The 11,196-nt window shown below is 46.2% G+C and overlaps 1 protein-coding gene across 1 annotated transcript; it reads left to right on the top strand.

Annotated features, from left to right (window-relative positions):
* Positions 1–215: 215 nt before the first annotated feature.
* LOC123131707 (transcription termination factor MTERF8, chloroplastic-like) lies at positions 216–1,543 on the top strand. Its single transcript, XM_044551380.1, has one exon. The coding sequence runs from the start codon at positions 241–243 to the stop codon at positions 1,393–1,395; it is 1,155 nt and encodes a 384-aa protein (XP_044407315.1). The 5' UTR covers positions 216–240; the 3' UTR covers positions 1,396–1,543.
* The last annotated feature ends 9,653 nt before the right edge of the window (positions 1,544–11,196 follow it).

Raw genomic sequence — 11,196 nt, 5'->3', positions numbered from 1 at the left:
TCAAGACACTCAACGGTTGCATGAGCCCAAGATGGCAAACTAAGCCCACTCAACGGTTGCATGAGCCCAAGATGGCATCGTCCAGACGACGGATTCGGCCCAGCAGAAACGCGAGCCATAGGCCAACATAACTGTACGGGCACGGCCTGCTACGGCAGCCAAGCAGGCGAGACGCAGCTGCAACCTACCCAACCCCCCCCCCCCCCCCCCCCCGCCGCCGCCGCCACCGCTGCCGGCGCAATGCTCCGCCTCCGTGGCTGCATCGTCTCCCACCTCCGCTCCTCTCCGGCCGCCTTCCGCGTCTCTTCGCCCCACCGCCTCCTCTCCGCCGCCGCGGCCCCCATTTCCCCGAGCCAGCGCTTCGCCGTGGAGGAGTACCTCGTCGACACCTGCGGCCTCACCCGCGCCCAGGCGCTCAAGGCCTCCACGAAGCTCTCCCACCTCAAGTCCCCCGCCAACCCCGACGCCGTGCTCGCCTTCCTCGCCGGCCTCGGCCTCTCCGGCGCCGACATCGCCGCCGCCGTCGCCAAGGACCCGCGGCTGCTCTGCGCGGGCGTGGACAGGACCCTGGCCTCCAACGTCGTGGGGCTCACCGGCCTCGGCCTGTCCAGCTCCGACGTCGCGCTCCTCGCCACCATCGCCGGCGAGCCCTTCCGGTTCAAGTCCGTCGTCCCCAAGCTGCAGTACTACCTGCCCCTCTTCGGCTCCTCCGAGAACTTCCTCCGGGCCCTCAGGAAGAGCTCCCACCTGCTCACGTCCAACCGCGACAGGGTCGTCGAGCCCAACGTCGCGCTCCTGCGGGAGTGCGGGCTGGCTGCTTGCGACATTGCCAAGCTGTGTATGGTCGTGCCAAGGATCCTCACCGCAAATCCAGAGCTCGTCCGGGAGATGGTGGCATGCGCCGAAGCTCTAGGCGTGCCCCGCGGCTCTGGGATGTTTAGGCAAGCGCTGCAGGCTGTCTCGTTCAAAAGCGAGGACAAGATCGCCGCCAAAGCCAACTACTTGAAGAAGATATTCAGGTGGTCTGATGCCCAAGTGAGCCATGCTGTGTGCAAGGCTCCAATTGTGCTGAGGAAGTCAAACAGCTCGCTGCAGCAAAGGTCTGAGTTCTTCCTCTCCGAGATGGGGCTGGAACCGGCGTACATTGCTCATCGCCCGGCATTGCTCTCTTACAGCATGGAGGGCCGACTCAGGCCCAGGTACTATGTTATCCAGTTCCTTAAGGCAAATGGATTGCTAGGTCAGTACCGGGACTACTATAATATAGTCATGCTGAGCGACAAAGTATTTATGGAGAGGTTCATATGCCCTCACAAGAAGGCTGCACCACACCTTGCTAAAGACTATGCAACTGCTTGCAAAGGGGAAGTGCCAGCTAATTTCAGATTTACATGAACCAAGAAGAGGCTATGGAAATTTGTAACATGTGTATGGCGCAACAAAGTTTTCACTCTGCATTGTATGCTGGTAACTCTTGTCTCAGTATTCATTGCCTAACTTGATGTTGGCTATATTTTATAGTATATCCATGACATGCCAGTTTCCTCATTGCTCATTCTTGAAATAACTGATAATTTGATCCCTGAACCCCGATATGATGTTCTTGTTATTCCTTAGAGTTGATTTTTGAAAATGAGAAGTCTCATATGTTTGTGTTTCTAACTAATGTTGGGGATCATGGAAATCGGATGTGTGCATGGACCAACTTTTGGATCAAACCAGGGCCCAGAAAACCAGACATAACAGAAGAGCCTTTGTCGTTTTCCACTAAAAATATCAGCGTGATCTGCTTTCATGGCAACATTTATTTAGCATGTCCTGTTTTGATTTCATTGTATTTTCTGTCCCATCATATTTCAGGTAGTACTAAGCTTGCAGTTCCATGTTCAGTATTTAGATTATGCTTAGAAATACTTTGTCAGTTAGTACTAACTACCAAGTTTGCAGTTCAATGTTCAATATTTCGATTATGCTTAGAAATATATTTCTAATGGACGTCTTTTTTCTTAACCTTTTGTTTTCTTTCCCCTTATTGTTCTAAAGATTCATCATCTTTTTTCTAAATATCATAGTTGACCTTTCTTTAGTTTGGAAGCTTTCAAATTTGAAAACGTAACCTAGGTGGGACTAATCCATGATCTACAAATGAATTAGTTTTATCATTTACATAGTTCATTAATCTTCAAAACAAACCAATGGAGGTGCCATGAATAACAAGGAAATCCAATGAAATTTGAACTAACATTTGTTATTGGGAACATATGAAGAAGAAAAGGATACAAAGTTTTTCCGCTACAACCTACAGCTTGCATGGAGCCAGAGCTCTTTTCTTCATATCTATCTACTATTCAGTGATTGCATATGTAACACCGTTGTTCACAAAACCACATGCATATGTTTCAGCAGCAAAAGTAGCCAGTATGAAATCGTTGGTTTAGTATCTATTTCGCAATGCCACAAAATTCAGCCCAATTTGTTGCTTTGACACGACACTAAGACCTTCGACCCGTTATCCATCCTGACATAAAAAGTGGCAAATTATATTGTTTAGCAATTAGCAATGTCTTCCAACTGAACTAGTCACACGACTAGTCCATGTGTCAGCTTGTAATCCTTGGTGTTTAGTGATGTAAGTATGTGTTCTGATTGTGCTTAATGAGCAACAGGGGTAACTATCCTAGCTACTGTTACCATGCCATTATATGCAAACACTTTGCTTGTTAAATCACATGACAGATTACGACCATATCAATCTGAAAAGGAAGAGAAAAATGAGAAAGAGTATCTATTCAGTTAAAACAAAATATTAATTCATGAATTACTAAATGAAGTGCCCATCATCACAGTGACTCCAACTCGCTTTCTCAGCCGTTGGATGAAGTGTGCCACTGCTCTGTTGCCTCTGCAGAGCTTCAGCAAATTTGGGTCGCTGCTGTTAGTTTTTTTTATTGCTCGGTGACTTGAACTGAGGTAAGTTTAACTTTCTTTTCCTGAACTTCATGATCGATACAGAGAACTTAAGGGGCGCGAGAGGAAAAAAAATGAAATACTTAGGCAAGATGTACATGCTTGTGTTGATCAGTGCTTTTATATTTATATGGATGAATGTGTAGGATATTAGGTTCAACTAGGATGTACTCTGAACCTATTGCCACTAGGAAAAATTCACTCTACTGTTCAGATTCATAAACTTTCCTTAAAAGGGTTTTATATAATCACAATTGGAGGTCGACATAGCTTGATATTTTCACTTGGATTAGACTTATGTTTACTAAAACATATCCTATGTTCATACTGCATGTTCGGCATATATGGTTTGTCAGGCTGGTCAGTCTGGTCGAGCATATTAATGTATCAGCCAGACTGTAGGAAGAGCATGATTCTTCCATCCAGAGACTGGGTGGTTGTATTCAGAGCACTGCAGCTATTTTCTCCCTGCAGCTATTTTCATGTACCATCTCATGTTTCTTATACCCCACACCTGAAAGTAGTATCTTCGTACCTGACTTTATGCTATCAAACAGCGCCAAACATAGCTGTGGGTCAACTCGCGTCCGTGAATCCCTGCTTGACACACTCTTAAGACTCACAAGAACACCTTACAGGTATTCTGACATCTATGGCCTCTATCACACACAGATCTACTGGATTCACTGTATTTTCTATTATTGCAGATGTGACTGCCTTCTCTGTCACTGTCAGTATAACATTCTGTAAAAAGTAATTGTCTCCTTCCCTCATCACAGAGTTACTCGTCATACATTCTATTGGGGTGATCATTGAAATCCAGAGATATGATCTAGAACTTGGCATTTTCTTTTGCCATAAAAGGTAGCGGCATTCAGTTCTTTGTACACTAAGTAGTCTGGCTGAACACTGAAAGAATTGGCGATTTGGTGTATCCTGCCTATTTGCTGAGATCTGCCTCTTTACGCAGTGCCTTCCCTCATCACAGAGACTTGCTCGTCGCAGAGTCTATTGGGGTGATCATCTAAATCCCAGGATATGATTTAGAACTTGGCATTTTCTTTTGCTATAAGATGCTACTATCCAATAAAAAGTAGTGGCATTCAGTTCTTTGTACAGTAAGTAGTCTAGCTGAACACTAAGAGTAACCACAATCCTACCTTACCACCGATATGGAGAAAACAAGGGGTCCATGAGTTTTCATTCTTTTCTGCTTTTGTTGTAGACGTGTCCCTCTGTCTGGTTGCTGTGAGGTGAGCCCTTTCAGAAACCTGCTCACAGCAGTCTACGTTTATATAGTTCCTAACTGGCAGCTATAATAAGCCTATAACGATTTAACAAGTATCCAGACCTTTCAAAAGAAAGCATTACCCACATCACATATAGATACAATTACTTTTTTGTATTGCTCATGAAACAGGAGACATTATTCCAGTTGATTAGGTAGAATACAATCGTTTATGCGAGTGGATTGGGAACCATGGTCGTTTGGCTGTTGGTAGGAGGATATTCTTTAAGCCGCGTCGTACTATATGTAAGTGGATCATATGTAATAGTAGAACCCAAACGTGGCCAAGTGTATAATTCTTGTGTGAGTAGATCATATCATGCCAAATCAGCCTATAACGACAGGAGTAACAGCGGGTCGGTTTTTGTCTTGTTTTTGTCCTGCTTCTTTGTGGTTCAATCGGTTTCCATTGAATTTGTGCGTACATCTTTTAATTATCCAAACCAAGAACAGGAACTTCTGATCTCATATGTGATGCTTGTGTGTTCATGATCTACTGGGCAGGTCGCGTTGCTCACCGAAGCCATGCGTTATCATCAAGGTGTTCGAGGCCTTCAAAGATGCCGATCCTACAACCATTGGCCTGCTCGACCAACAGTTGAAGCCTCATAGCTTGGAGGTTTCTTGCATTGTGGTTTCTCAAATTTGGCTTGTTTGGTTGCGTTGTCGAAAGTCGCTGGCTTTTGCATTGCGAGCATGGTGTTGGATTTGCCATGCGTTATTCTGAGGGAGAAAAAGATTGTCTAAAAAATTTGACTCCGAGGAAAGCAAGCCATGAAGGCCAACTAATCAAACATCAGGGTCGATGATCTCCCGCCGCCATGAGCAGCAGCACTGCCATCTCAACTCACCGCCGTCGTGAGCAGCAGCACTGCCATCTCAACTCACCGCTGTCGTGAGCAGCAACGCTGCTGGTCTCGTTTCGTCGTCACCGCCCGCCGCCGCCACTGATCTCCCTTCAGTTCTGCGAGGAATGGTGCCGATGTGAGCAATTGTTGATCTCGTTTTACATCGCCAGCCGTCGCCCCCTCCTCCGGCATCTTCTACAAGGCCAACGGTTGTACGCCGCCTCTTCCTCTTTCCTTGCGTGAAGCAAACACATCACGTATTCACTAATGTCTGATCTAATAATACAATGCATTCTCATTACAACAGTGAATGCAGTACCTCTGCTCCAACCAAACGCGTCCTTAGTTGCCTATCGGATCCGGAAAAACATTTGTTTTTGTATTTTGGAACAAGCGCATGTTTTTTTTTCCTTTTTGAGTGAACATACAGTTTTTTTAGAACAGTGTTAACACATAGGTAGGCCCATCAAAACCCACGGTCCAATAGAGCCCACGCACCAGACTTGCAGTGACGAGTACGCAGTTGCAATTTGCATTCCAATCCACACCCCCAAAAAAGAATCTCTGTCGCCGCCGGCGCCGCCGCCACCGCCGCCTGCGCCATGTTCCGGCTCCGAGAGTCCATCCTTTCCCATATTCTCTCTTCTCCCTCCAAAGCTGCATTATCCCCACTCCGCCGCCTGCTCTCCGGCCCCGCGTCGCCCCCAGTTTCCCCGAACCCTAGTAGCTTCGCCGTGGAGGAGTACCTCGTCGGCACCTGCGGCCTCACCCGTCCCCAAGCCCTCAAGGCCTCCAAGAAGCTCTCCCACCTCAACTCCCCGCCAAACCCCGACGCCGTCCTCGCCTTCCTCGCCGGCCTCGGCCTCTCCGGCGCCGATGCCGCCGCCGTCGTCGCCAAAGATCCGCACTTCCTCGGCGCCAAAGTGGACAAAACCCTGGCCCCCGTCGTCGCCGGGCTAACCGGCCTCGGCCTGTCTAGTCCCGAGATCGCTCGCATCGTCTCGCTCACCCCCGACGGCTTCCGCCGTAGATCCATACTCTCCAGGCTGCTCAAGCGCTCGTCCTGCCTGTTGTTTTCGGACCTCGACAAGGTTGTCAAGCCCAATGTTGTGTTCCTCAGGGAGTGCGGGCTAGGTGATTCTGATATTGCCAAGCTGTGTATCCATGGGCCGAGGATGCTCACCACCAACCCGGAGCGCGTCCGGGCGATGGTGACATGCGCCGAAGGTATAGGCGTGCCCCGTGGCTCTGGGATGTTCAGAAAAGCCCTACATGCTGTCGCATTCCAAAGCAAGGAGAAGATTGCCGCCAAAGTGGACTACTTGAAAAATACCTTCAGGTGGTCTGATGCCGAAGTGAGCATTGCTGTGCGCAAGTATCCGGGTGTGCTGAGGAAGTCAAAGGAATCTCTGAAGCGCAGGTCCGAGTTCTTGTTCTCTGAGGTGGGGCTGGAACCCGTGTACATTGCTCATCGACCGGAAATACTTTCTTATAACATGGAGGGCCGACTCGGACCTCGGTACTATGTTATCAAGTTTCTCAAGCAAAATGGACTGCTAGATTGTGACTTGAGCTTATATTCTTCGATCAAGATGACTGAGAAGGTATTTGTGGAGAAGCTCATATGCCCTCACAAGGAAGCTGCACCACACCTCGCTGAAGATTATGCAGCAGCTTGCAAAGGGGAAGTGCCAACTAATTTCAGATTTACATGAACAAAAAAGGTCTATGGAAATTGGTTACAGTGTATGGCGCAACAAAGTTACCACCCTGCGTGTAAGCTGTATTTCCTGTTTCGGTGTTCAATTCTTTGCCTTACTTGATGTTGGTTGTTTTCTTTAGTATGCCTATTTACATGGCACTTGATCATTGCTAAATGCTAACTCCCTATGAAGCTGGCACTTTAATTCCTTTACCCCCATATATGTTGATATAGTCATTCGTTAGAGAAGAACTCTGTAAATGAGAAGTTTATTGATATATATGTGATTCCGACTTCCATTGAAGATCATGGAAATTGGGTGTGTGGGTGGACCAATTTTGTGTTTAAATAATATGGACCAGTTTTGACTGAAGAAGTGGATGTTTCAATTGATGCGTCAGATCAAATATGTATATGTGATTGAGATGAGTTGTATATTTCTGAGGTTTACATTGCAATGAGCACTGTTCTTAGAAACACAAAACTGAATTTATATACTAGGCCCGCATGATTGTTTTCCCTCAGCAAGGTCACCGCAGCTGTTTCCTAAACTTACATTTTTCTTCTACGGTAAGATACTAATATCCAATACATAGTAGCGACATTAAGTTCTTGGCAGACTAAGAAGTCTATGGCTGAAGAATAAAAGAATCGACGCTATCATGTCTTACCACCGTTATCGAGAAAACAAGGGGTGCGGCTTAGTCGGGCTTACTGTTCAGATCCCCATGAGTTCTCATCTTTTGGTTTTCCTTTTCTATGAGGTGAACCATTTCAGAAACCGGCATTGTGTTGGCGCACATATATAGTTTCTAACTTGCAGCCAGAACCATTTAACAAGTATCGACAACTTGCACAAGTAAAGGGAGTATCCACATCCATTATCTTGACATATAAATTCTGTTCCTTTTCTATACTGCTGACACAACAAGAGACCTATGATCTAGTGTTATGAGCGTGTTCCTTAGACATATTCTGCTTTAGTTTTATTCTGTTGCAGTTAATAATGCATCTTCAGTTCCTTCCATTTATTTGTTGCTTTTGCAAGACTGAATACGAATTCCGACCATTACTATGTGATATGAAATAACGAAACGAAAAATACAAAAGATTGTGGCAATGCAAATTTATTGCTATTGGTGATTATATCTCAATGACTCGGTCTGGTGCCAAGTTGATGACAAACGCATCGGGTACTGTGGGATGAGGAGACACCTTCTGTCACCCTGGGATTGGGAGAGCGTGGTGAGGAGGTGGGGTTGCTGTGTGGGAAGAAGCCAAGCGTGACAGTGACAGTCGGGTCTAGGCATGGCGGGTAGTAGTTCATGTTTATCTGGGCCACCACCTTAGAGGTGGGTGAGCCGGAGCGGTGTCTGACAAAAACCAAGTGCGTGACTGTATCTGTCAGAAGCCGAACTCCTGGCCGGCCTGGATGACATGGCTGAATGGTCTCATCCAATTATATTTTTCCAAATCATGGTTGAATGAATTATATGTTGTCAGTTCCATTTTCCCCCATGTTCAGCTTTTAAGAGTGATTTGGGAAGTATCAGTGTTCAGTGATGGACCATCTTCAGATACTGGTCATTGGTTGATTTCGTTAGTGAAATTCTGCACTTGCTTCTCTTTCTCTCGTTGCTTCATGTCATTAGTTGAATTCATGCCTTACAGCTAGCTGTTCATAGCTGCAGAATTGCAGAGAGTTCCATCCAACAGTTTGCAAACTATCATGTGGAAAATTTACTGTCATGGTTATATTTTGCTTCTGTTCTATTCTATAATCTGTTCTCTGCTTGTCATCTTGTCTATAGATTGTTTGTAAGTGCTTCCTTGTATTGGCATTCTTGTGCTTTGGTTGTCAGATTGCCGCTGTTCTTGATCTGGTAACAACTTTCCTTGTCGTTGCCTCTGGTATTTTCTGTTGTTTCCATACAGGTTGATCAGGAGTACATATACACAGAAAATTACTGTTCTCATTGCTGCCACAGTGAAGTTTCTGTGTAGGTAACAGTCAAAGCAGATTTGAAGATCATAGTTTTCTATTTCCATCATCTTGCTTAGATGTAGACCTGGGTACATGAACTTGGAGAGTGCCTTAATTTAAATACTCATAATTTAGTGAAGTTCCATGACCTTACTTTCACCTAAATTTTAATTCGTGGTGTGGAGATTTGAACCCAAGCTCCAGCCTACTGAAATGTTAGTGAGGTTCGCTGATCCTTCAAATACCATGCATATTTCTTGATATCTTAATTTGGTGTAACCCGTACAAAAAAATTATGACACATTCTGTAGAAGTTACTGATGGACAAAGTGAAATTCTGTAGAAGTTGTTTTTATTTAGATTCGAGCCTCCTTGGTAGTAGAGAGTAACAGCTATTTTGACACTGCTTTTGATTTTTTTTTTTCCTTCTTTCTTTGAGATGTAATGCCTAAGATGCATACTGTCTGAATCTTTTTAGGACAATGGCTGCTGTTGATATTTTTAGTGCCTACCGCAAAATCATACACACACTGTTGTGAGATTTTTTTTAATGATATCAGCTGTTGTCTATATCTTTTTGGTGGGTTTTATCAAATTGAAATCGAGATTGTCACCTGCTCATAAGCAGCCTGCAGGTACTAATCCCCATCTCTCTCTGCCTGAGAAGCAAAGATGAATTATTTTGAACTTCGGATTAGTTGACTTGGAAGGTATGTACTACGTACCAGTTAGGTTTGATTAACAATGCGTTCCACTTGTGTAATCATCTCTGGTGCGACACAAAGGCGCCACCGTCGTCACCCCTCCCTCATCGAACCCAGGAAAATCGTGTTGCAGCATACAATCAAAAATTTGTCGTGCTAACGCTCACAGAACCAGCGCACCAGAACAACAAAGCTGATGAAGAGAAGCGTAGATCAGAATGACCCAACAAGTAGACGTTGAAATCACCCCTCTTGAGGAAAACGTGCACTAACATGTGGGCTCTTTCAACATGTTGGCTTCTAGAACCGAACTGCCTCCATTTTCCTTCAAGCCGCCGTGCACCTCTAAATCTCCCATGTCTAGGTCATCATTCCCCTCTGAACTGGATCATGTAACCCCATGTTTTCTTACAAGAAGAAAGGGATTGAGGAGACACGATGATCGTCGAGGAGGAAAGAGATGGGACAGAGCCGATATATGTCACTATGTGAATGAAAATCATATGTCATGGCGTTGCACGGGCATTCAACTAGTCCTATGTAAATGGTCATCACATAAATCCATCGTAGCAAAAACTGTGGCGTAATAAAAACACCATTTGCCCTAGAAAAAGATGAGGAACGCGTTCTGGCTCGGCATGTGATGAATGAAGGCTAGACCGCCAAAGGTCATGAACAATTCGTGTACATTCCTTCAATCTAACACCTTGAGCAGAGTATTCTAGTTCAGATATAGGAAGACCGACAAAGGGAACAACGTATGTTGTTATGCGGTCTGACCGATAAAGATCTTCGTAGAATATGTGGGAGCCAATATGAGCATCCAGATTCCGCTATTGGTTATTGACCGGAGACATGTCTCGGTCATGTCTACATTGTTCTCGAACCCGTAGGGTCCGCACGCTTAAGGTTTCGATGACAGTTATATGAGTTTATGAGTTTTTGATGTACCGAAGTTAGTTAGGAGTCCCGGATGTGATCACGGACATAACGAGGAGTCTCGAAATGGTCGAGACATAAAGATTGATATATTGGGCGGCTATATTCGGACACCAGAAGTGTTCCGGGTGATTTCGGAGAAAACTGGAGTGCCGGAGGGTTACCGGACCCCCCCCCCCCCCCCGGAGAAGTAATGGGCCATATGGGCCTTAGTGGAGAGAGAGAAGGGCAGCCAGGGTGGGCCGCGCGCCTCCTCCCCCCTGGTCCGAATTGGACTAGGAGAGGGGGGGCGGCGCCCCCCCCCCCCTTCCTTCTCCCTCCCCACTTCCTTTCCCCCTCCTAGTAGGAGTCCTACTCCTACTAGGAGGAGGACTCCTCCTTGGCGCGCCAATAGGGCCGGCCGGCCTCCTCCCCTTGCTCCTTTATATACGAGGGCAGGGGGCACCCCTAGACACACAAGCTGATCCTCGTGATCGTTTTCTTAGCCGTGTGCGGTGCCCCCTTCCACCATATACCTTGATAATATTGTAGTGGTGCTTAGGCGAAGCCCTGCGACAGTTGAACATCAAGATCGTCACCACGCTGTCGTGCTGACGGAACTCTTCCCCGACACTTTGCTGGATCGGAGTCCGGGGATCGTCATCGAGCTGAACTTGTGCTAAAACTCGGAGGTGTTGTAGTTTCGGTGCTTGATCGATCGGGCCGTGAAGACGTACGACTACATCAACCGCGTTGTCATAACGCTTCCGCTGTCGGTCTACAAG

The sequence above is a fragment of the Triticum aestivum genome, chromosome 6A, assembly GCF_018294505.1.
Source record: "Triticum aestivum cultivar Chinese Spring chromosome 6A, IWGSC CS RefSeq v2.1, whole genome shotgun sequence".
Classification (NCBI taxonomy): Eukaryota; Viridiplantae; Streptophyta; class Magnoliopsida; order Poales; family Poaceae; genus Triticum; species Triticum aestivum.
The sequence above is the reverse complement of the archived record's forward strand: the minus strand, read 5'-3'. Positions and strand labels throughout refer to the sequence as shown.